At 40.6% G+C, this 25,597-nt stretch overlaps 1 protein-coding gene across 3 annotated transcripts; it reads left to right on the top strand.

Annotated features, from left to right (window-relative positions):
* The first annotated feature begins 4,781 nt into the window (after positions 1-4,781).
* LOC147625949 (phosphatidylinositol/phosphatidylcholine transfer protein SFH6-like) lies at positions 4,782-11,258 on the top strand. Of its 3 annotated transcripts, none has more exons than XM_086817477.1 (15): positions 4,782-5,029; positions 5,116-5,188; positions 7,019-7,306; positions 7,533-7,632; positions 7,745-8,011; positions 8,104-8,181; positions 8,264-8,365; positions 8,538-8,587; positions 8,693-8,792; positions 9,040-9,138; positions 9,290-9,403; positions 9,632-9,764; positions 9,982-10,388; positions 10,517-10,591; positions 10,852-11,258. In XM_086817477.1, the coding sequence occupies exons 3-15, from the start codon at positions 7,026-7,028 to the stop codon at positions 10,870-10,872; spliced, it is 1,827 nt and encodes a 608-aa protein (XP_086673603.1). In that variant the 5' UTR covers positions 4,782-5,029; positions 5,116-5,188; positions 7,019-7,025; the 3' UTR covers positions 10,873-11,258. The 3 variants fall into 3 exon arrangements, with proteins under 3 accessions (XP_086673603.1, XP_086673606.1, XP_086673604.1); XM_086817480.1 differs by having other exon boundaries at positions 9,632-9,755; XM_086817478.1 differs by lacking the exons at positions 4,782-5,029; positions 5,116-5,188 and adding an exon at positions 5,476-6,186.
* The last annotated feature ends 14,339 nt before the right edge of the window (positions 11,259-25,597 follow it).

Raw genomic sequence — 25,597 nt, forward strand, 5'->3', positions numbered from 1 at the left:
CAATTTCTTATAAAAAGTGTTAATCAAATTTCAATGGTGGTCTAGCCATTACATTGGATGACTTAAGGGTTAGCTTCTGACTAATTTGTTCATTTTCCACAATTCTATCAAATTGTTTGATTGGCTTGCTATAGCTTTAAAGGAGGACACTTCCTACCCAATTTCAAGTGATTAAGAGACCCCCCTCCCTCGCCCCCTCCCTCCCTCCCTCCCTCCCTCCCTCCCTCCCTCTCTCTCTCTCTCTCTCTCTCTCTCTCTCTCTCTCTCTCTCTCTCTCTCTCTCTCTCTCTCTCACATACAAAGATGTTGGAACTATGAATTCAGGACAATTTAATGGTGCAAAATGTGAATGGGAATTCACATGTGCAAGGTAAAAGCTTTTTGGCATAATAGTGGCTGCAAAAGTCATTTATGGTTAGGTACTTGTAGGTAGCATAAAAACTTTTCATACAAAAATATTGAACTTTTCATATAGAACATGTTTTTTTAACTATGGGAAATATAGTCTTCAATTTTCTTATAAAAAGCATTAACCCACTTTGAATTCTAGTCTAGCAATTTCACTAAAGGTCTTTAAGGGCAATCACCTTCGAAGTGGCTATGACAAATTACATCCTTGTTGCTTCAAAAAAATGAATAAAATTCCTAAGCTATTTGTTTATTCTGTGAACTATTAAAATATTTGAGCTGGCTTTGTTGTACCTTTATAAGAGGATACTTTCTTCCCAGTTTCAAGTGTTTAAGAGTCTTAAACACCTCTCTTCTGCTCCTCTCTCTCTCTCTCTCTCTCTCTCTCTCTCTCTCTCTCTCTCACACACACACACACACACACACACACACACACAAAGTGGGGGTGGGGGGAGAGACAGAGACTCTGTGTGGGGACACTTGTTGATTTTGAAGAGAAAGGACTCATATAAAATTGATCATGATAATGCTACTAAGAGATTGAAAAGTTACAAGCTACATACCCTACCTTAGTTACAAATGAAATAATGCATATTGTTTTTGAAAAGAAAAGTAGTCCACCAACAAACATAAGCTTTAATATAGATATTATCAAACTCGTGAAATGCCATATTTTTTCAATTGGATAAGCAAAAGTATGACAATAGCTCATTATTTTTTGCCATAACATCCGGGACCATCCAAAGCATGCATTATCACTTGATAACAAACATGAGAGAAGTGTCAAAGTTATCGAGGTTGACATTTGAGCTATAATATAGAATGGGATTTTAAAGTTTGAAAAGACCATGAAGACACTAGATTACAAATTGGCAAATTTTATGGACAGAAAGCTTGGAAATTTCTAATTTTAGATGGCACTATAAAAAAAGTATAATTGTCCCCATAAAAAATCCTTTGTTATGCTTGCAATGTGAGAAGATAAAAAGATTTTGCATTGTTAAAGTTAATCATGCTTTTTCTATGGCAATAGGAAATGTCAATAAAAGTGGTATTCACACATGGTAACCCATGAGTTATTGTTTATTGGATATGCCCAAATTCCCTTTTGTCGAATGATGACCTTGGAAACATCTATACTTTCCAATCCTCCTTGCAATGATGGCACATATGAATGATATTGGGGTAGCCAAATTCTAACCTCAAACAAAAATCACTTCTTAAAAAAGATGCCTTTTAATTTTTGGTAGTTGCTAAACTTTTTAAGCATTTCCTTTCTCACTAATTTCAAGTGTTGATGATTATAAGCATTTTCTTTTCCATTACTAATTTCAAGTGTTGATGATTATAAGAATTTCCTTTGCCATTACTAATTTCAAGTGTTATTATGTTAAGTTTATCTAAGAGATTGCAAGTATTCATCATCATTTTTGTTTCAAGTATAAAACATTTCATTTTCATGAACAATAGTTGCCCAAGATTTTGGAGCCCTCACAAACAAATATCTTGTGAGAAATGCTCTTTATTTAGGTCATTAATTTGAGAACATACACTTGTTAGAAAAGCAATGCTACACCCTCGTGTTATTATTGCAAGTGACGGATGTGCTCTATTTTGTAAGGCCCCCTATATGAGATGTAGCCATGGTGAGTACCTGGGAACCCGAGAGTTCCTCGTTTAGACACTGGATGGTGTGGCTAAATGTGTAGGAGATACCTTATGTAGACTTCGCACTCTGCTAAATAGGATGCATGCTTCTGCAGGCTATGTCACCACATTAGTGAGCGCTAGACAACAAATTGAGGACACACTATTCTTAGGTTTGTGGGGCATGGTTGAGGGTAAGATGGTCTTAGATGGTCATGGTAGGAGCTATGCTCAACTCCCTATGGAACTTCTTGTAGTCTAATATGTTCGGTTGGTCATTTTGGACCAAGTCATGGGTTGGCCAACATGACCGACCTATGTCTATGTCAACATCACTAACCAACGTTCATGTCGAACCTAGGCACTATATATATAGACTAGTTTGGCAGTCTTTGTTCATCATCGAGTTCATTATATTCGAGCACTCTTGCAAGCAAGACATCCTCTGGCCATAGTCTATCTAGATTTCCATCTAAGCTCCTTACTTGGAGCACATGGATGGGTGGACATCCATCAATCTCTATGTTCAAAGTTTGCAAGCAGTAATATTGTTTATTGTCCATTCATTTTGTAATTCAGTGTTTGTATTTAAAAGATCCTGCTTCTGCTATTGTGTTTTGTATTTTGAAGATCGTGCTTTTGCTATTGTGTTTTCTTACAACACTTGTGCACCCAATTTCATCATTTTTTGTCGTGACCCACTACCAACATATTTATGAAACATATGCAAATATGTCACAAAGCAAAGAAAGCGTTCTTCCCTTCTCTCTTTCTCTAAGCTTAAGCTCTCTACAACATGGATGAAGAAAACCCTAATCAAATAAAGATTAATCAACCTTAAATGAAACCTAATCACACCCTAATCAAATAAAGAATCAACCTTAAAATGAAACCTAATCACACCCTAATGGCATAATCACTTACTATGGCTAGTCCTAGGGGACTCTGATACCAACTTGAGAAATGCTAAGGTAGGGAGGCTCATGGCAAGTCAACATGGTCATATTTGATTAAGGAGGATAATTAACACTAATAGAGATTAAGGAACACACAAAATAAGCATGAACAAGAGTCTAATTCTTATTGCAAATCCACACACAATTACATTGCTTTGGGGCTCTTCAATAGCTAGTGACGAGGTTCATTTTGGCATTTTCCAACTTCCAAGGGACGCACTCCAAGAGACACACCACACCCTTTACACATTCTTGCTTATGCTATATGGAATCTATCATTTCACCTTTGCATATACCTTGTTACTTCTTCTTACATTTACAAATAACCTTTGATAATAAAGACACCTTTAGGCCTTACATTTACAAATAACCTTTGATAATAAAGACACCTTTAGGCCTTACAAAAAATGTTTCTTCTAAGGTGCACAATATCCCCCTTGCTATACTTATGTTGTACCCTTACACATTGTTATTCAATGAAGGCCTAGCATGGTAATCTAAGCCAATGCCCTCTTTTAAAACCTTGTGGGCCATAATCCCCACCCAAAAACAAGACCAAGTGTATTTTAAGAATAATTTATGTATACATGCTCGCTTGTGAGATTTGTATTTTAATGAATAGCACTACTGACAAACAAGAAACAACTTTTCGTCCAGCTAGAGAAGCTGAGCCAGAAGGGGAAGCTAGTGCAGAGAGAAGCTTGAAGAGTGAAAAGCTCATTCTCACATATGACGGCACGTGGAGCAGCCTGTACAAGGTCTGCATTCCAACATAGAGCCCAAGAGCAAAAGCAGAGAAGGAAAATGCTCTCCTCAGTTAGGACGGGCTTGCTGCGCTAGTCCTATCTTGCTTGCATTTGATCATTTGCATCGGCAATTGCTTCTTGATGACCAAAAAAGACCAACCGTTGCTTTTAATGTTCTGTTGTTGGTGCTACTCATAAGCTTTAACATTGCAAGTCTATTGCTTATAATGCATGCACTCCATATAACTCTTTTTATTTTGTGTGCACACCCCCCCTCCCCCTCTAATTTTATTTTGCTACGAGGCAAACCTTATTATTATGGTCAAGTTTTCTCATGTTCCAAAACATGAACATAGAGTTTTGGTAAGCCCAAGAGCTACATGGGTATCCACTATCCTTTTTTTTTTGGTGCTACAAAATGTGCCATCTCATTGAATCCTCGCCCAACGTTAGGCCTGGTTCAGAAATTGCAAGCACATGAAATATGCCACCTTGTGAGAGAGTAGTTTGCAACCGCTTACACCTTCTTAGAGTAATCTGGGTAGGGTGTGTGTGTTGGGTTGAGTAGGTGTACTTTGTTTTGAAGAACCGGGTTGGGTGTAGTGCTCACATGACGCGGTTCGTAGTGTAATTTTTCTGGTTAAAATTTAGAAATCCCAGTTGGAATTCGATGTTGCCTTTAATTTTAAGGGTTGAAATTTGTACCTTTTAGTTATAGATCCCTGCATTTGTATGATTTCTAAATCTAAATCCCAGTTGAGCCTAAGCATTGCCTTTAAATTTAAGGGTTGAAATTTGTATATTTTAGTTATAGATATGGCTTTTGTATGATTTCTAAATCTAAATCCCAGTTGAAACTAAGCATTGCGTTTAATTTTAAAGGTTTTTAAAAAACATTTTTTTTCGAGCACTCAGTAAAAAAACATTTTATAAATATTAAAAAAAACAAGAATCAAGATTTTTCTTAGTAGCTAGGTCCACCGCTAACGGTCGTATAGTATGAAACACTAACCAGATCTACCTCCACAGATTCTTTGTGCACAGTAGATCAGGTCCTTCCAGGCACATTTGATCGTTTCTTCTCCCTCGGTTTGAGGGTCTCCCTCAACAGGGTCCTTCGACTGCACAGCGTGCTTTGTCTGTGCAGTAAATTCTAGGGTTTCCTGCAGTAGCAGCAGCAGCAGCGGCAGTCTCTTAGGGTTTTTTCACAACGGGTAATCGCCACGCAGATTCTCATTGTAAATCGTTGATTCCTGCTACTGCTGCGTACAGGTTTGTTTTCCTCCCCCTTCTCTATCTCTCTGCAGTGGAGTTGAGGGTTTATTACCTGGCGATCACAGCATCTACTCTCTGTGCAGGTGCCATTTCTTCGTGGTTTAATTTAGGGTTTGCAGAAAGCATCCACGGATCTACCTCCTCCCAATCGCAGTGGTGCGTATGTTCCCCTGCATGGCACTTCTTTCGTTTTTACCCCCCTCAAATGTCTGTTTGAGCGGTGTATTGGATCAAGCAAAGGCAGGCATATATGAGCTTTTGAGCAGAGAGCTTTAATCTGGCGCAGAGAAAGGTTTTCTGTGCACGCGATGAGTAGGTAGAATCACCAAGGTTAATCTTGTTTTCGAGATTCAAGCAGTGCTATGGGTTAGGGAAAGAGGAGGGAGCGCACCGGCCGCCAGAATTCTGGGCCTTAATAGCGAAGCATGCGATGAGAAGCAAAAGGCTGCAGCCTGTGCTATCTTTAGGAAAGACTGCACGTAGATGGCACAACTGCAGATCGTCACCATAACTCACTAGGGCACAGGATTTGTAAAGGAAAGATAGATCATAGAAGAAGGCAGGAACACAGAAAACGAGAGAGAGAGAGAGAGAGAGAGAGAGAGAGAGAGAGATGCAACAGTACATTACTTCATCTTTTTACTGCCTTGTTTTGCACCTTACCATCGATACCTCTCTTATTTCTCCTATCCTTCTTTTTTTGCATCCCCTTTCTTCCTTCCCTGTCATTTAAATCTCATTCCTGCACCCATCTTCCTTGCCACACCGTTGCTTGCATTTGCTTTCTTTCTTCACACGTACACAGCGCTCCCTCGTCCTTGCCATTTCTTGCAGACTTCCTGTTTGATTCTGCCTCCCCCTCATATGCATTTTTATCATAGTCCCTTCCCATCCTCTTGCTTGCTTTTTCATGCTTTCATCAAGTCCGGGGCAGGCCCTGATCTGCGGCCTCCTCCTTTCTTTTGCCACTTTTCTCAGGCTTTCTGCTTAATTCTGCACTGCAATCCTCACCCTGTTCACGTTCGAATTATGTAGTGGCAAAGACCTCCTCTCATACTTGTTACTTACATTGCTAGCACTACACCACTTCACAGCTACACCGCAAATCCAACTCGCAAGTGGTCCTGAATCTTGCAATACTCTCGATTCTACAGGTAAGATTAGGTTGTGACCAGATCAGTGGAAATCAAATTAGAAGGATGAACAATGTGGATTTGAGTTTACTCTGCCCTTCAAAGAAAGCAATCAATCTCTTTGTTTTCCTGTGAGAGGTCCGTTTGTGACCAAATTTGAAAGATAATCCGAGTTGGTTTGTCCCTGTAGAAGAAGCAATCAATCTTTTTAATTTCCTTGAACGAAACTGAGAAATCTGTTTGTGAGGTGGTATTTTGTTCGCATTGCTGCCAGAGGGAATTGTGGTTTATTTCATGTTTGAACTGTCTATCCTCCATCATTATTGAAAAGGTGTTGTCAAGCCTATGCTCTCAGCGACAGTAATCTTTGCTTCTACTCAAGCGTTTTTAAATGTCTTTATCATGGAGTTAGCGGGTAGTGCCGATTGTTTACATTCTTAAATGGACTCATCAGCTTTTAGATCCAAAACTTATTTTCATATTGCGATAGTAGATTAGTGCCTATGTGAGGCAATTTTTGCAACATTTATCTCTATTGAAAAAATCTTGCCTTGAAAGCTTGAAGGAGGGTGTGAGCTTTTCTGTTTTCGTCAGAGAAAATGGTGTTGCGTGTTTTTGTATTGTGTTGGGTTGGGGAATGTTTCTCCTTTATCTATACTTTGCGAGGAGTATTTTTTAATTTTGTACAACAGAGCACCCTTTTTTGATTTCCACAAAACTAGGGAACTGGAATCAGTGAACTCAAGGATTATTCTTGAAGGATTGGTATACGCGTTACACAAATTATCTTTGTTTTTAAAGTTAGACGTAAGCCCTTACAAGTATCCATCTGGTCTGTTTTTGCTTTGGACAGGTCTCCTATGGCACATGAAGGACGGGAAAGAAAGTCAGATGGGGAGCGCGACACAGATGATGAAAGGCGGGGCAAGACAAAAATTGGGGCTCTTAAGGCGATGGCAATGATCAATTCAAAGAAGTTGAGAAATTCATTGAAACGGAGGCGGAGGAAGCAATATGCTTTATTCGCCATCAAGGATATTCGAGATGAGCAGGAACAAATAGCAGTTGATGGATTTAGGCAGGTGCTTATTGCAGAGAATCTACTTCCAGCTAGACATGATGATTACCACACTCTTCTCAGGTCAGATGCACTTCTCTTAATGGATGCATTATTCATTAGTGTGCAGGCACTAGACCATGTTGTTGTGAGTAGGGATTAACCACACATGGTCTTTAGCGAGCAGTCTATACTCGTTACCTCTGGGCCTTTAGTAACAAATAACCTGATATTTCCAACTGAGTGCATTGTGTCTTGTTGATGGTATGCATTCTTTCATTTGTTGACACTTTTTAGTTTCTGTCTGCAGATTTTTGAAAGCCCGCAAGTTTGAGATTGAAAAGACCAAAAGTATGTGGGCTGACATGCTTCAGTGGAGGAAAGAATTTGGTGCTGATATAATCGAGGAGGTAGGCTGCATTCCTGTCGAAGCTTATCATATCTGATACATTCGAGGAGGTAGGCTGATACGGGTAAAGTTCGCATGGTGTCTAAAAACATGAAAATGCTCAACTTGTACAGGAGTTTGACTATACAGAACTGGATGAAGTGAGAAAATACTATCCACAAGGTCATCATGGGCTAGACAAGGACGGAAGGCCTGTTTATATTGAAAGACTAGGAAAGGTGGAACCCAACAAACTTATGCAAGTCACTACAGTGGAGAGATACTTGAAATACCATGTGCTGGAGTTTGAAAGGTCCTTAAATAAGAAGTTCCCTGCATGTTCAGTTGCAGCCAAAAAGCACATAAACTCTACTACGACTATACTAGATGTTGCTGGAGTGGTATGCCCTTTATTCTGATTTTGTTCAATTTGAGTGTGAGTGCAACCATTAGTGAAGCGGTCAATGAGTTTGATGTTTAGAACTTGATGCAGGGCCTCAAGAATGTAAGTAAGAGTGCCCGGGAGCTTGTATTACGGATCCATAAAATCGACGCAGACAATTATCCAGAGGTAGAAGTAATTTTTTTGGTTGCTTGCCTTTTTTGCCACGTATTTAATGCTTATTTATCTGGAATAATGTTATGCTTTACAGACCTTGCACCGGATGTTCATAATAAATGCTGGCCCAGGCTTCAGGCTTCTGTGGAACTCAATAAAAGGGTTTTTAGACCCCAAGACTACTTCAAAAATCAGTGTATGAGTCTTTTTCCCTCCCCCAATCTGTGTACCACCCCCCCCCCCCCCCACCCCCCACCCCCGCCCTCCAAACAGCCATCTCCTTCACCCCCCCTTTGTTTTCTGCTTCCTTTAATCAGAATCCTCCCTCCTGCAGTTGAATGAGACTGACACATTTGTGAAAAAAACAGGTTTTGGGAAATAAGTACCAGAGCAAGCTGTTGGAGATAATTGATTCAAGGTAAGCATCTTTCATCTTTTCATGCCTATCAATCTTACAGTTCTCACTTTTGTTGTAGAACTTTTTTACATCAACGTGAATATAACCTGTCATTTGTCTTGACAGTCAGCTGCCAGATTTTCTCGGAGGAGAGTGCACGTGCACTGATGAAGGAGGATGCCTTTTCTCTGACAAGGGGCCCTGGAAGGATCCATTGATTATGCAGGTTAGTTCAGTTTTTCGATGCTTGCCTGTGTTGTTCTTAGAAGGGGGTGCTGACGTGCATTGGTTGTTATATTGTTGACATGGATAAACTCTTTAGCCATAACATCATCTGGTACATGGTAAATGCTTGCCTTTAATGGATTGCTTGCTGAGGAAAACTGTAAGTGTGGAAAACAATAACTGCCATTGTTTTTTAATTGTTGAGGGAGAATAATAAGTACACCACCTTAAGCACTTCTTGCTTTCAGGCAGTTATGGATGGGGAAGTGAAAAATGCCATGCAGATTGTTACGATATCAAGTTCTGATGGAAAAGTACCTTCTCCTTGCAAGCCAGGTTCTACAAAGGTTACATATTTTCTACATTCTTGCAATCAGAGGCTCCTGGTTGTAATTTCTTCATTTGTTTGTGTTTTTTCAGTGACCATTATGTGTCCAAAGATTTACAATTTTCATTGCCACAAGTCTTTCTTACCTTGTGTAATTTTTACCCATTCAGATTAAAGAGTTGGATCTATCTACTGCTGAGTCTGGTTCAGACGTTGATGATGGTTTTTCACCACAAGGCAGTATGGTTTATCGACATCCAAAGTTGACGCCTGTGCGTGAAGAGGTATGCTCCAACCCCTTGCACTTTTAATCTGTATATATAAATTGTTTCTTGAAAGAAATTTTAGAATGTCACTATGTAAATGTGCCGGACATAGACTTGTCCTAGATTTCATAACATGGAGGAGTCGTTTATCCTTCAGTGTTTTTTTCTTAAGTCGTGATGGCCAGCTTTCTGCCCTCACCTATTAGTGGAAGTGTGCTCATGGTATGCAAGTATACTGTTTGACAGTGTAAAACAAGCACCACTGGGATGTCAGCGTATGATGATTCCTCTGGAGTGGACTCTATTCCTGTTGTTGACAAGGCCATTGATAATGGATGGGGAGGCAAGACAACAGTCAGAAAGTTGGAAGGTGCAAAAGGTTCTCTCTCTCTCTCTCTCTCTCTCTCTCTCTCTCTCTCACACACACACACACACACACACACACCCACACACACACACACACACACACATTCAGTTTGTGTCCTGCACTTTATAGAAGTCAATTCTGATTTGAAGCACTCTGATTTTCAAAGTCCCATATGTTAATACACATTGATTTAGGGACTGACCTGTTGTTAACAAGCCTCATTTTGCAGGAGGCATCAAGGTATCAAACTTGATGCTGTCCATTAGTAAAGTCTTCTATGGGATTGTGGCAATTATCATGGCTGTGTTCTTGGGCATCGTGACAGCTGCCCGCCATATCTTTCGTGCATGTAGTTGCAGTGGAAAACACACAGCTACCAAGGAACAAAAACCGTTTGTCAAACCAGTCTGCTATAAGGAGATGCCAGGTTTGGCGAACCTAGAACCTCACTATGCATTCTATCCATCAGTATATTTGGATGCTTCTCCAGCAGTTCAAAAGAGGCTAGGCAGATTAGAAGAGAAGGTCGCTTTATTGAGCAAAATTCAAGAGCCCTATGCTCCAACAGAAGCCCTCATAGATGCATCTCTAGAACGAATCAAGTCACTGGAAGCAGAGTTGGCAGAGACACGGAAGGTACATAATCTGTTAGGAGTTGGTCCTGCATTGGCTATGATAGCTAAGTGTCTTCTAGAAACTTTTTTCTCAATTACTGCCCACCATGTTCTCATCTGTTTTTCTGTGTGTTTATTGCTTGATGAAAGATTCTCCGGGCTGTGCTTGAAAAGCAGACAGAGTTGTACCACTGCCTTGAACGTTTCAAAGAGCAAAAATGGAAGGTAATCGCCGCTGAAGTTTTTTTGTTTCGACTAGCCTTAGGCCCACGATCCTTCTGTAGTTATCATTGCCTGTAGGTGCACGCCCGCCCTGCCTATATGCTTTTTTCAATCTGTCCATAGGCGATGCCTTCAAGGAAGCACCATGTGGGGTTTTGAACCCAGAACCTCTTGGTCCTAGTCAAACATCTCTACCACTTGAGCTCATGAGCTGCTGAATTGTTTTTTAAGTCTGGTAACTCCAAAACTTTGGCTGTTTTCAGAGGAAAGCAAGCTGCTGGTAAGACAAGGAAGGCATTTATTCAGGATAAACCAAGGTTTTTGAGAGCTGGTAACCTAGAATAAAGGTGCCATGATGGTTACATGATTTGGAAAATAAGAGTGCAGCATGGCGCATGAAAGATTGACTCAACAATTCCATTGAACTTGCTAGTGGCATAGATTGTGTTAAACATGAGTGCAGCTTGTTGATGTTACTCAAAGGTAGTATAAGCACAGCTAGCAATTTCAGTCATGGCATAAACTGACTATGCAAAGGCATAGTGATCAACCTTCGCCTATATAGATATTCATCTAATTCTAAATCCTAAACCCTTCATGCAAAAGGGTCCTTGCAGCATTTTATTAACATATTTTTTCACAATAATTCACTCAAAGATTTCATGGTTTTTTTCTGCTGTTCAATTTTATTGATGAGGGCTTTACCCTATTTCCAGCACCTGCAAAGGGTGGCTCGGGCTCCTAATTGAGAGATCCCGTGTTCAAGTCCCATTCCCTGCACTTCAGTGCCATCATATGGATCGTATGTGGTCTGCTGGCTTGGCTATGATGTGAAACTCCTCCTCATCCTCCTCTTCTCTTCGTAAGCTTTCCTTCATGCAGTGGTCATTTTAGCATTTCCTTTGGGCTGGGACAATCTGATCTGCTATGAAATACAAATTGTCTACTGTCATGATAAATTTACTTTCCCCATATGAAATTTGTCTTTTTATACTTAAGTAGATCACAAATGATTTTCTCTTCTTGTGTACTCGTGTTTATGGGGTGTTAAGCCTTTCTTCAAGAAAGCTCTCCCCAAGGACACTAGTACCTTCGAGATGTTTCTTTGGGCCCTTGTTTGTTGTTCAGAATGTTCACATCTTTAACTTATTGGATGTTGAAAAATTGATTATTATAGTTTCAGGATATTGTCACATGATTTAAGTTTGTCATTTTACTTGTATAAAAAGGATATACCATTGCAAGTTCTCAAACTTTACGGTTTATCACTTCAACAAAACAATGAAAAATAGGTCTTAGTCACTTGCTATGGCAAATTATTCTTTTGAAATCCCTACTGCATTGCTTTCTTGCCTGTTGTATCTTTGGAGGTTTCGTTGATCTCTAAGCTTTGTTAACCTTTTGTTCCTCATCTTCTCTAAATCCGCTATCAAATGGACTTTTAGTTTTAGAGGTGAACTCGTCTAAATATATAGTCTTTTTGTATTTGTGGTTCAATTGCTAAGATAATCACGGAATTAACGAGGCCTTCCTTATCCTACATTGATGCAAACCTGGTTCGAGAGGATTGTTGGAAACAATAATCCAGTCAATCAAATTGTACATCTTCAAACCCACCCGGCTTGGTTCGAGAGGATTGTCGGAAACAATAATCTAGTCAATTGTAGTGCATCAAATTGTACATCTTCAAACCCACGCGGCCTTTGGTTCCATCAAAAGATTGTTGGCACTCAACGAAGTGCTTCATAGAAAGAAGTCAAACTTGTGTTGTGTCCTAGCCTTTGGTCCCATCAAAATATTGTTGGCACTCAACGAAGTGCTGCTTAAAAAAAGGTCAAACTTATGTTGTCTTCTTGAAGCGAGAAGAGGGAAGAAGTGATTCAAATGAGTGTAGACTTGAGTGGAGGACATGGTGAGCCCCTGGAAACGAGAGGTGCCACAGTTCTGTGAAAAGTGCAACGTGAATTTCTTGAAAAGCCCACCTCCATGGGCTTGGAACTTCAATACCCAAAACAAAAGATCATGCGAATACGTTGACATGTTCAGGATAGCACAGAAAGTAGGAAGGCGGGTGCCATGCATATTGATGCTGCAAGCTAGGGTTAGGGCTATGGTGGATTATAAATCCCCATGGCTATTGTGTAGAGAGAGAGAGAGAGAGATAGTAATGGAGAGAAAATTTGCACGACTCAATGATAGAGATAGGTTTATGTTATATCGAGTACAATGCTTTTTGTAGGCTCAAGACCTTATCTTTTGACCTATTCAAACAACCTAAGCTAATGACATATGGCATATTAATGACATTGATGGCTGGAGGGGGATGCCATGCATATTGATGGTCCAAGCTAGGGTTAGGGCTATGGTGGACCATAGATCTCCATGGCTAGAGAGAGTAGTAATGGAGAGAATTTGCACGACTCAATGATGGAGATAGATTGATGTTCAAAATTATATCAAGCACAATGGTTTTTGTAGGCTCAAGATCTTATCTTTTGACCTATTCAAACAACCCAAAGTTAATGACACATGGCATATTAATGACATTGATGATTGTGCACACGCAATAATATCTTGCCTTTAGAGGTTGTTCACATAGACATATAAACACAAGGGTGATTCACACACATAAGGGCTCATATACACACATGAAGTTCCGAAACCCCAATAAACCCCCCTTTGGAGCGAAGGTAGAGATATTATGTCTCTAATGACAAAATTTTCACTCAACCAAGAACTCATGACAATGATGACTTCTATGACAATTATGATGACCATGTAGGCGTGACAATGATGGCGTACAATAATGTTGGATCCTTCCTAGGTATGATGACCACGTATGCTAGCCATGATGGTTTACAATGTTGTGTAAAGTTGATGCGTGTGTAGAGACTAGTAAGGACACAATGCTAGAGAAAAATAACTCCCCCCTTACATCAAGGCTCTTTTACACATAGAAAAACAACGACACAAACAAGATTATTATATCTCATTTTTTTCTGAGACATAAAAGCACAAATAAATTAATAGTCGAGGAAGAATCTCCCCTCGATGCTGGAAATGTCGCCCTTTTTGCGGTGTCGTTTCGATGGTGGATCTTGTGCATGGGAATCAATGTTGATGGCGATAAAGATACCGTCAGTAGAGCCCATGTTAATGAAAATCTCATCATTGTAGATGAGGCACAAAAGAAAGATTGCTTGACTGGCCCTTACGTCCAAGTTAGCGAAGCCCACTTAGATGCTGCATACATCTCTGCGCCCGTGTGTACTGCACCAACGACCTCCGTGCAAAGCCCACTTAGATGTCTCCATGTGTATAATAGGGCTCAAACATAAAATCATCATCCTCCATGTGAATTAGCCCTTATCTAAGGTACCTTACACCTTCCGTTATTGGGAATCTTATCTTAATGGATACGTGTAGCCTATTCAATCAGGACTACATAGAAAGAGCCAAATATCTCCATATGAGATGTAATTCCCCGAGAAATACTTGATCGCCAGCTACTCATTGACCAATGCATGGTCAACCTAAAGAACAAGAGGCTTCATGACCATCTCCACATGTCTAGGCACTACATCTTTGATGAGTGTTGCCGTCGTACTTGCGAGGCAATTGACTTGGTAGATAATTCACAAGATAGGGATGTAGAAGTTGTCCACTTGAACCAAGAGATGGAGACGCCAAAACCTTCGCATAAAAATGAACCCAACCACCACTAGAAAGGGCTCTAGTCAAGGACATGAGCATAGATGATTTGACAGAAAATCTGCTTAACAGAATGGGCCATCATTGGCAAGGTCACACAAGGGTATCCTCAAGGCTAACTATAGCTAGTTCCAAGCCGGAATACCCTCATCTATTTTCATGAAGAGATATAGTTCATTGTGCACAGTGTGTTGTCGAAACTATACAAGAACAGAGTGTTCACCAATGCTAAGGACAAGGCCACAATAGCTTTGTGCTCATTACTAGCTAGCTCTATGGGAACCATGATATATCTCATTGTTGGTATCGAGGAGACTAGGTAGGGTGGACTTTGGCACCACGCCAATGATCCTCCTAGTGTCAAGGTAACCATTAGCCCTACCAATTGCTCAATTGGAACATACTCCAGTGCCTACCTACTACAAAAATACCTTACTAAGAGAGGTACCTACTAGAACACTTTATTGAGAGAGGTATGTATAAATTGCCACATATGCCATTTCCACCTCTAGTATTAAACCTTACTAAGAGAGGTATGTATAGAGTTCCACATATTTAATTTCCACCTCCGGTATAACACCTCATCTAGTTCCTCCAAGGACCCTATTCCTCTAAGGATTTCACTAATACAATAGTACTCATTGTTGACCTTGCCTGTAGATTCAGAGAACCCTGAACAAGGGAGCTATGACCTCTTATAAGTAGCAAGATCCATACCTGTAGTATGATCCATATGGTTATATTTTGAACATACTCCAACCATAGATTATGCCTCCTTATTCAAAGCTATGGTGCAACAATGAGCGAGAGACCTCAATAACATGGCACATAAGCCATGAATTTAATTCTTCCCATACAATGGCCCACACCGTATTACAGATAGTCCTCGACCACAAGGCTCTTGCATCAAGTCTCCCTGGTGCTCTTAATCCGGTGCCAGACCCAAATGTCATACCATATTGGGGCACATGGTATAAGTATGGAATCGAACTTGCTCACAAGGGTTGTCCGAACAAGATAACAATTGCGGTAGAAAAATCAACCACTTCGATGACGAGCCTGAACATGTTGAGTGTATAAGGAGGAACGTATTCATATAGTCCCGCTTAATGCCATAACCAAGAAAATATTGAAGACTAAAAATAAGCAAAAATGCTTAATGCCAAAATGGAAAAGTCTATGACTTTATTACTTTAGGAATAGACATAGTTACCATGGACAGTTGGTCAAGTGTAAACACTAGCCACTTGTATATAAGGTAATTTTTACATCAAGTTTTTACATCAAGTGAATAACCATACCCCTTGAAATATAATACTTGTGAGCTATCTATTATTCACTTGTATATAAGGTAATTCTGACATTAAGTGAACAACCATTCCCCTTGCAATAGAATACTTGTGAGATATCTACTCTCTTTCTTATGTTATTTTGAATCCTTGCATAGTTAGATGGATGCATGCGTTGGTAGGAATGGTTATAGGATCTATTTCTTGTGTTGTTTTTGAATCCTTGCATAGCTAGATGGATGCATGCTTTGTTAGGAATGGTTATAGGATCTCTCTCTCACGATCTTCCCCTTTCTTTCCCCATCTTGCGAGATTTCTCCGTAGTGTAGGAAACCTTCTTCTTGCCTCCAAGATGGTTCAAGCTCTTCCTCCATACACCTTGGTTATGGAGACAATGGAGTGAGGATCCAAAAGATGGGCTAGCATAAGGGAAGTTGTATTTTGTAGCTCTAAAGCAAGCTCCCAATGACACATATTTCAACAAGGGAAGTTGCATTTTGTAGCTCTAAGTCAAGCTCCCAATAACACATGTTTCAACAAGGCTAGGTAAGATTTGAACTTGAAAAGTCCACTAGGTGGAAGAACCAAGCTTAGAATGAAGAAGATGTGGTCTTGCCTTGCACATCATGTGGAATCTAGCCTCCTCTCTTAGAATCAAGTCATATGAAGTTTGGCTATATGCAAGCTACTAGACAAGGTGAAACTAGAAGTGCAACTAGAAGAAGTCGCACATTAAAAACAAGTGTTGTTCATTAAGGGTATGCATAATTAGTTGCTAATCATTAAAAGCTAGTGGTGTTTGAAAGCATTCTAAGAAATGGAAGAAGGAAGTGCTTTTGGTGCTTGAAAGCATTATAAGAAATAGAAGAATTCTTTTTATCATCCTAAAGTTCCCCTTGTTACAAAATCCATTACCTATGCAAATAGAGATGGGTTTTAAGGGTCTCCAAAAGCCTAAAGACATTTAAAGATTAACCAAGGAGATCATGCCATTAAAACAAATTTCAACATGTACGTAAAGGTAATATGAACAAAACATGAAGCTACATGATGCATCTCACAAGTATCAAACAAGAAAATGATGAAACAAACACATAAGTGCTGAGGTGGGCAGCAGAGGTGTGGATCATGAGCTAACTACTCATGCAAAGTCTTATTGACATTAACATTGCATGTTATTACTTTGATAGAGACTTTAATAATGATGAACAAACAAAGAAGTGCTAAGGTTGGTGGAGTCCATTAGGTAGCCTTTGGACATCTTTTAGGCCTTGTAAGGATTCCTAATTTTTTGGGATTAAGGCTAATTCTTAAGGAGACAAGGGTAATAAAGAGACCTACTTGGAGCCTATAGTTTGCTCTTTTTAGCCTATAATTTTAGGGTCTAAAGTAGTCATTTCTCTCTTTTGTAGCAAGCACTTTCCACATCACCAAGCTCGTAACTAAGGGGGGCCCAAAATAGTGATTTGTTTCTCATTTTGCAAGCTTTTTGGCTTTGAAACTTATCCGAGATTCTTATATATATATCACAAATTCAATTTTCAACCTCCATTTCTCCCCAAAACCTCCTCTATCCCCTTAAATGCGACATCTTTTTCTCCCTCATTTATTGCCTCCACTTCCCTCACCAAATCACCCTTATTAAATGCCTCCAAATTATCCTATCATTTTTCACATCATCATTCTCGCAACTAGGTGGGGGCTGAAAATAGTTATTTTTTTTTCATCTTTTTTGAATTCTCATGCTTTAAAACTTAACCCAAACCCATATACATATATAAATTCATTTTTTAAACTCAATTTCCAACTGAAACCATCTCTACCCTACCTTTTCCCCTCCAAATCAGCCTCCCCCCCCCCCTCTCTCTCTCTCTCCCCTATGAGATAATGGCCTACATACACATAGTCCCTCTCTCTATTATCAACTCCCTCCCTCCCTCCCTCCCTCCCTCCCTCTCTCTCTCTCTCTCTCTCTCTCTCTCTCTCTCTCTCTCTCTCTATATATATATATATATATATATATATATATATATATATATATATATATATATATATATATATATATATTGTGAGCTTATGGCCTGCATACTCACTTTACCTCTCTCCCTCTCTCCTATGCTTTCATGCCATTGTCACTCTCTCTCTACTGTACTTTCATGGCTTAACATCAACATAGAGCTGTTAATCCAACATTACTTAACCTATTAATTCTTTTCTCCACTTGGAGCTTGTCTGGTTGTGCGACTTGTCACGACTTGTCACCTAAGTAGAATCATGGCCTTGCATGAAATCACTAATGCGAATGTGCCATCGCACGATGCAAGGTGGATTTGCATGTTTGAGTGTTGGAAGAGTATACATCTTTGGGAAGGGGTCATCTCATAGAACAAGAGAATATTGCACGGAGACAAGGTGGTCACACAAATGTGGATCTGTGGGTTGATGGAAATCTATACCCAGCGGAACGTTCTACGCGATACCCACCAACTTTCAGAGACTTACCCTCATTTATTCGGTATGTGGGAGATGGTAACAATGGGATGCTCAGGTATTGCAAGAGACTATCAACAAGTGATGCTAGAAGAGTATTCTACTTGTCCTAGCAATTGCATGCTCTTCAAGGTACGTCAGGTGGTTTGCACCAACCCTACTTCAGTATGAGGCCAAGGTTAAGGAGCTCGAGGATGCAAATCGAGAGGGTGCAGCATGCATTGAAAAGCTAAAGTAGACCATCGACCACATGAAGAGCACCCCTGTTGGAGAGCAAGGGAGCATAAGAGGCCAATCACATTAAAACCCTCGTTGTGGGAGGGGGTGCTTGTAAATGAAGAGTTCACGTAGCGCGGTATGGCTCTTAACCATTCCACTGGTAATGTCGATGCACTGTCAGTGCACTTTCAAGTTGGCAATGTCAATGCTTTCTTTTTGCTTTGTAGGATATTCCTCCAAGATGTTACAGGTGCTCATAAGTCTGGGGACTGTAATGAGCTCTTACACTCAATCACAAAACGAGGAAGCATGTGCTTAAAATGATCAGGGATCCCCATGGCAAGAAGATACGTTTGGCGAGACCAATGATATCATGTCTAAGGTAGCCCAAACTATTAGCAGGCTGAGGTTGTTAATGCGTGCAATGAGGTAGGCAGTAGCACCAAGGGCTATAAGGCACTTCCGATTAGTTGTTAGGAGGAGACACCCTCTGCAAGAAAGGTATCACACACAACGTTTTCCCACTACCTAAGAGGGTATCATTAGCTAAGGGAGTGAGCAATGAAGACGTCAAATGTAGGATTGGTGAGTACTATCACATCCATGACACCCTCTCCATTGCAGCATGGAGGAGGCTATGATATTATTCTATGGATTTCCTGCAAGCACAACTGAGGAACAACACAAATAGTTTCAAGTGGAGTTTCAAAGCTTCACTAAAGTGGTGGTCAACACATGGGGTGAATTGAATATCGTGCATTAAATGGTATTCCATAGATTTCTAAGCTTTGCCCTAAAGATATCTTCTATTAATGTAGTTTACAAAAATGTGGTTTTGTTCTCTACAGCACATATGGTACGCTCATGGCGCATGGTTCATGAACACATATGGCTCCCTTGACACATGTGGAGTACCCAAGGAATGGAGAAGGGTCATTACCATGCAAGAGGAGTGGACTTCAAGAACACATGACATGGAGGTGGTAAAACTTGCACAAACTATGTCAAGGAAATGTTTGATTGGTTCTTTTGATATACCTTTGGCAGAAACATTTCAAGGGAGAGGGCTCAAAGGTCCAAATTGACCGAACTTGCCAAGCGGACATGGAAGGGGAAGAAAGCACCACGGTGGAGAGTGGGGGAAGGACCCGCACACCATGCTCTGCATGGAGGATAACACGAAGGAGAGTCGAAAAAGTTTGGTACCCTATTGACGTCTAGGGTTTTGGTTTTATGATCTAGGGTGTTGTTCTAGGGTAAGTAGGTTACAGGGTTGGCTATTCCAATGCTTATAAATAGCCTCCGTAGGCCCCCTCTCATTTTCCATTCCATTTCTTCTCTAAAGAAGCACTCCTTATCAAGGCAACCATGAGCACTGAGGAGCTTGCATAATATTTGCTTGACCTAGAGCTACCCATTCTAAAACTGAAGAGGAAGCTGCCTCCCTATCTCCCAGGAAGCACACTTGGATAGAGAAAGATTGCGTTTCCACATCCAAGATTTGCAAAACCTTGGCGGCCGCATTGGCCATACTACTTGGGTAAGTAACGTGTAAGAGCCTTAGAGCATCATTTGTTTCATGTGTAACTTTTTGATGATTGAAAAACTTATTTTGGAGGTTTGCAGTGTAAACCGAAGTGCATTCTACCGCGTCACAGGTGGTAGAGCCCCCAATGACCCCGCAGTGCTGCAAGAAGACCAAGCCTTGGCCTTGCGCTATGCCGCAAATATTGCACAGCAACGGGAAGCTATGGTGCATAACATTGTCCAAGTACTGAAGTCTCCTGCTGTTTCAAGCACAATTAAGTCTAGTGTAGCTCTAAGCTTGCTCTGAATGATCTATTTCCCTAGTTAGGATCTTGTAAGGGGTATTATTATGATGGCAAATTTTGTTTTGTAAACCTTCTACCCTCTATGTAATATGATACCAATAAATGATAATTTTGTATTTTTACCATTTATGAAGTCAAGTGTCATTTTGCCACAATTTTTGTTTTTCCAACAGCCATTTAATGTCAAAATTGTGGATTATCAAGCGAGGGTTTTTTCAACAAAAAAAAAAATTGAGTTTTTTCAACAAAAAAAATGTGGGCCTAAGAGGTGCGAAAATGCCCTATGTGAGGTGCTCGGATTGGGCATTTTTGCACCCTAGTGGCCCATGCAAAACGCCTCCTAAAATTAGGGTTTCTTGCACTGATGATGTATTTTTTAGCTCTATATAAGGAGAATTCCCTCTTTTGGCCATTTCATACATTCGAGAGCATACATCCTCTTTAAGCCTTTCATACATTTGAGGCCATGGTGCGCACTAAGCAAACTGCGAGGAAACTCACATAAGAGGACATAAGGAGGAGGGAAGCAACTTCCAAGGACATTGTGGTGGAATTTAATGCCTCTAGCAGTAAAAAGCAAAGGAGGGTGCTTGTCAATTATGATAACACCGACAACAACAGCGATAACACGTAGAGCAGTGACTCTGATTCGGAGAGGACTTAGTTAGATGACAACAGGCCATTGGGGGAGTCATGGGCTGGCATGGAGATTCTTGCACACCCGACAGTAGCTGTGAAAGACTATGTCCCCAGAGGTCGTGCCCCTCCTAGATAGCTCGATGCCACCTAGACTCCCCAAGAGCCCTGAACAGCTAGAGGCTGCTCCGCAACACTGCTACCAGAAGAGCATGTTTTTCAAGCCCCCCACATGCATGGCCCGACCCCCCCAAGATCTTTCGCGTGGTCCACGATGCAAAACACCCTCTAGCAAGAGTGTTCCAGGAGAGATACTACTAGAAGTCGACGGGGCTGCTAATCCAAAGGGCTCCATTTCCATGGACCTGCAAGGAAATTCTATGGGATTACAAGATGGAATGTCGCATGTAGTCCGTTGCCCTTGAAGCATTACAAGAGGCGGCACAGGCCTACCTGGTCACACTTTTTGAGGACACTAACCTTTGCGCAATTCATGCAAAGCAAGTGACCATCATGACGAAGGACATGCAGTTGGCACGACAAATTCGTGGAGAAAAAGGACCGTAGGGATAGACCATCTGATTTTTAATGTAATTGGCCTATCAAGTACAAATGTAACATTTTTGTAATTTTCAAAGCAAGATAACTTTTTGGTCTTTGTTTCATGATGCGATTGATCATTTTTTAAGTTTTACCAAACAAGTGGGCCAGAAGGGTGCAAAAAAGGCTTGTGCCCTATGTGGGAGGCCCACATAGGGCATTTTTGCACCCGTTTGGCCCCTTTGGATTTTAATGTTTTCTGCAATGTTTGAGTTTTTTTCCAAGCAATGTCACATAAGCCACATGGTAATTGAGGTTTTACTAGCAAGACCTATCCAATTGATGGACTAGAAGGGTGCAAAAAAGGCGTGTGGTGTGGAAGGCTTGCATAGGGCATTTTCGCACCCCTCTGGCCCCTTTGGATTTTGATGTTTTATGCAAAGGCTTAAATAACTCAGAATCTCATGTCAAATCGATTCATATTCCCAAAATCTTAGGTCTAAATACATATTCCTTCATTGAGAATGGTTTAAAATTTACTTGTACTATAAGGGTTCATTCTCTCTCTAGAATTTGCTAGGGTTCACTGGTGTTTAGCCCTTAATTTATTTCAAAAATTATCAAATTAAATCTAAGTTCAAGGAATTTATAGGTTATTTTGAGTAAACAAATATCAAATAAATAAAAAAACAAGTCGGCCAAATAGGTGCAAAAAGGCCTGTGCGAGAGGCCCGCACAGGGCATTTTCGCACCCCTCTGGCCCCTTTGGATTTTAACCTAAGACACACTGTAAATTTTTAGAAATATTTAAACCTAAAACATAAAATGTTAACTTTTATAGTATGACTAATTTAATTGATTCACCCAAAAATTTATGAGTTAAACTAAAGTTAACAAATTAAACCAGTTAAATCAATTTGAAGGTTGTTTTGAGTAAACAAATATCAAATAAATGAAAAAACAAGTGGGCCAGAAGGGTGTGAAAAAACTTGTGCGCGGGAGGCCTACAAAGGGCATTTTCACACTTCACCAGTCCCTTTGGATTTAAACCTAAGAAACTATTAATTTTTAGAAATATTTAAACCTAAGACACAAAATGTTAATTTTTATAGTATGAATAATTTAATTGATTCACCAAAAAATTTATGAGTTAAACTAAAGTTAACAAATTAAACAAATTAAACCAATTAAATCAATTTGTGGGTTGTTTTGAGTAAACAAATATCAAATAAATAAAAAAACAAGTGGGCGAGAAGGGTTTTAATCCCATTTTGGATTAACAATGTGATCCTCAATTGAGGACATTAATAAGTGTCATGAAAAGGCACTATAAAGGTTGTACATTATGAGATATTGGCCACCCAAGGCCTAGTAAGTAAGTTTTTGGGCGTCCAAGTGTGAATAAGGGCCAAATGTATGTAAGGCATTTTCTCATAATGTAAAGATACAATCCCCTTTGTGCTATTGAGAGCTCTCCCCTTGTGACTTGAGAGAGATTGAAGGAGTGAGAGCATTCTAGCATTGTGCCTTTTTCATGCTTGTGTACTTATGCTTGTGTGAGAGAGTGAGAGAGAGACAGAGTGATTGGCCTATGTGATGGTGTGAGCGACTCCACGATGACAGTGTGGAGGTGGAGCTTGGAGTTTGGAGCTTGACAAGCGAGCTTGGAGGCCTCAAGGGACTCGAGATCGAAGCATTGGTAAGTACCCTACGACGGTTGTGATCTATTGCTCATCCATTAGGTGAAAGTGTAGAGTTCCCTCTTGGAGGTGTGGTAGCCCATAACAAAGGGTGCAAAAAAGGCTTGTGCAGTGGCCCGCATAGGGCATTTTCGCACCCCTCTACCCCTTTGGATTTTGATGTTTTGTGCAATCAGAATGCACATATAAGAGAACATAAAAAGACGAATCATATACAAACTCCACATAAGATGATTCATAGAGATTGCAACATAACATTATGAAAGAGATCATTTACATAAGAGTTTACATATGAGATGGTGGGATTCGGGATACAAGGGCTGTCCGTCGCTTTTTAGCTATGGGTAGCTCCCCTGTTCAGAATACTTTTGTTATGTCCTTGGGGGAGTTTTGGCCCTGTGGATTGTGTAATTCTTATTTGGGCCAACGGCTTGCCTCTATAGTTTGTACCAAATGTAGTTATTATAAGAGATTTCTTAACTAATATGACATAGCTAATTGACTAGCCTAAAGTGGGCACACACAACTGCTTTGACAATGCTTTCAATGAAAAAAAGTGGGAAAGTGGCAGGGTGAAGTCCTTATGGATTATTACAAAATCATCCCATAAAGGAGATGGGGAATATAATGGTTCAGGGCTGGGTATGGGCTAGTGGAACCACGCGACCTCCCACTTCCTGCTTTTCATCTTCATCTTCATCGGCTTTGTGTTCCAAATCAATCTTGGACTTCGTCTCATCCAAATCTACTCTCTTTGGACTTCCGCCACCCATCTCCCGGCATGGCATGTCCATAGGTTGGAGATTTTTTTGGGCAGCCTGAAACTCCTCCTCAATTACATGAGCTTGTTCCATGATCTTCGTTGCCTCTAGCGCGATCGCCACTATGTCCTCCATGGAATTTGTTAATGGTGGCATATCCTCAAGGTAGCCTATACCCAAATCATCTATAGGGAATTTACATTTCACTTTGAGAGCATGCTAAGGCACTCATCCATGAGAATCCCACAAGATTTTTTGAGACATAAACTTTCGATTTCTATTTCTGGAATGGGGGCAGAGTCATCTTCCTCTTCAATTGCCCTGCCTTGAAGCGGTGAGGGTTCGCGGCGGCCAACCCTAGCGCTCCCTCCGAGAAGTCCTTTTGGACGAGCATTGATTCACTGGGATCGGCATCGGCTAGCCTGTCTTGCTCACCCTTCTCTATGACAAACCCCCCAAGGCTGAGCTTGGGGAGCCCAACCTCACCTTCCTCGGTTCCTTCAGAAATGTGGAAGACAATGGCATGCCAACTAGGAGAGAGGAAGCGCTAACCAATATCCCCTTTGCCGAGCTTGTAGACTTATTTGTTTTCAAGCTCTATGAAGTAATCTGAAAGTTCCACCATATGTTCAAATCTTTTAAGCCATTTTTTGAAGGGTTTTTTGTTGTGGGCTATGTGCTCGGAAGTTTACATGGCACCCACAAGCCATGATCATCCTGTAATGCCAGTGAGTGTGGCCTTAGGTGGGTCTCCATGTAGGTGAGCGTGTCAGCAAATAGATTTGAGTGCGGTCAGATGGTGGAGGTCCAATCAACCACGCAAGTGAATATAGCATGCAGGTGCGTGGCCTCAGGGAAGTCAGTCTCACGTAGAAAGTCCATGAATTGCTCTAGGGGCATCATGATGAGGAGGGCTGTTTAGGTGCTTTGGTGCTCTGGAGAGTACGAAGAAAAAAATGACACGTAAAAGGGGCCTTAGGTATTTATAGAATGTTTGTGTCCTATCACACTGGACCAAAAGAAAAACCCTAAAAGGGGTCTTGGGTATTTATAAAAGGTTTGTATGAAAATAAGCCAACCATACCACAAAACCACAATTTTAATAAACCAAAATGCCTATTCATTAAACCAAAGTACCGTAGAAAATAAATATATTTATAAACCTATGTAACGAAGTGAGATTACAAACTAACTAAAAAATGGAGTGAGATTACAAAACATTTTTCAAAAAAGTAGTGAGATTACAAAATGGACACTTCCAGCTTAGGTCCCTTGAGCCAAAGTGATGTCATCCTACCCCCAATCCAAGGACACCTTGGTGCTTGCTTCTAGATGCCTTCCAACCTATCCAAACACACCTCATTGTAAGTGAACTACGATAGTCATGAGCAAATACACTTGTTTAAAGAGCAAACAACCCTTACCTTCCTGCCTTGCAATTTGAAGCAAGCATTGATGATTTCCTCATATCCCAAGATGCGTAGGTGATCACGAACATTCAATAGGCTCCGATGCTCAATCTCTATCCCTTACCGCTCTAACAAAATCGAATGCACAAAGTGGCACGTGCTCACAAGATTCGAAAGGAGACATTGAATTGTACTACATTGTACTTGAAATTCCCCCCTTTGTGCTCCCCCTCCAGCACAAGGTCCCACCCTTGGCCAAGTAAATTGACCATCTCTTCAACACCCACAACCTTGCACATGTACATGGTGGGTGTGTGCACTCAAAGGCTTGAAACACGTGGGCAAACACATGCATAGGGCATGCCCAAGTAAGACCCACTGATCTTGAGACCTTGGTGTACTTCAAAGAGGCTTATATATCA

Source organism: Cibotium barometz, chromosome 23 (assembly GCF_041138505.1).
Source record: "Cibotium barometz isolate CiBa-2024 chromosome 23, ASM4113850v1, whole genome shotgun sequence".
Lineage (NCBI taxonomy): Eukaryota > Viridiplantae > Streptophyta > Polypodiopsida > Cyatheales > Cibotiaceae > Cibotium > Cibotium barometz.

Bases quoted from the DNA above. Each gene is read 5' to 3' on its own strand.
- LOC147625949 (XM_086817477.1), top strand. From the start codon at position 7,026: ATGGCACATGAAGGACGGGAAAGAAAGTCAGATGGGGAGCGCGACACA. The intron at 8,588-8,692 runs GTAAGCATCTTT...TTGTCTTGACAG, and splicing joins TTGGAGATAATTGATTCAAG to TCAGCTGCCAGATTTTCTCG. The intron at 9,765-9,981 runs GTTCTCTCTCTC...CTCATTTTGCAG, and splicing joins AAAGTTGGAAGGTGCAAAAG to GAGGCATCAAGGTATCAAAC.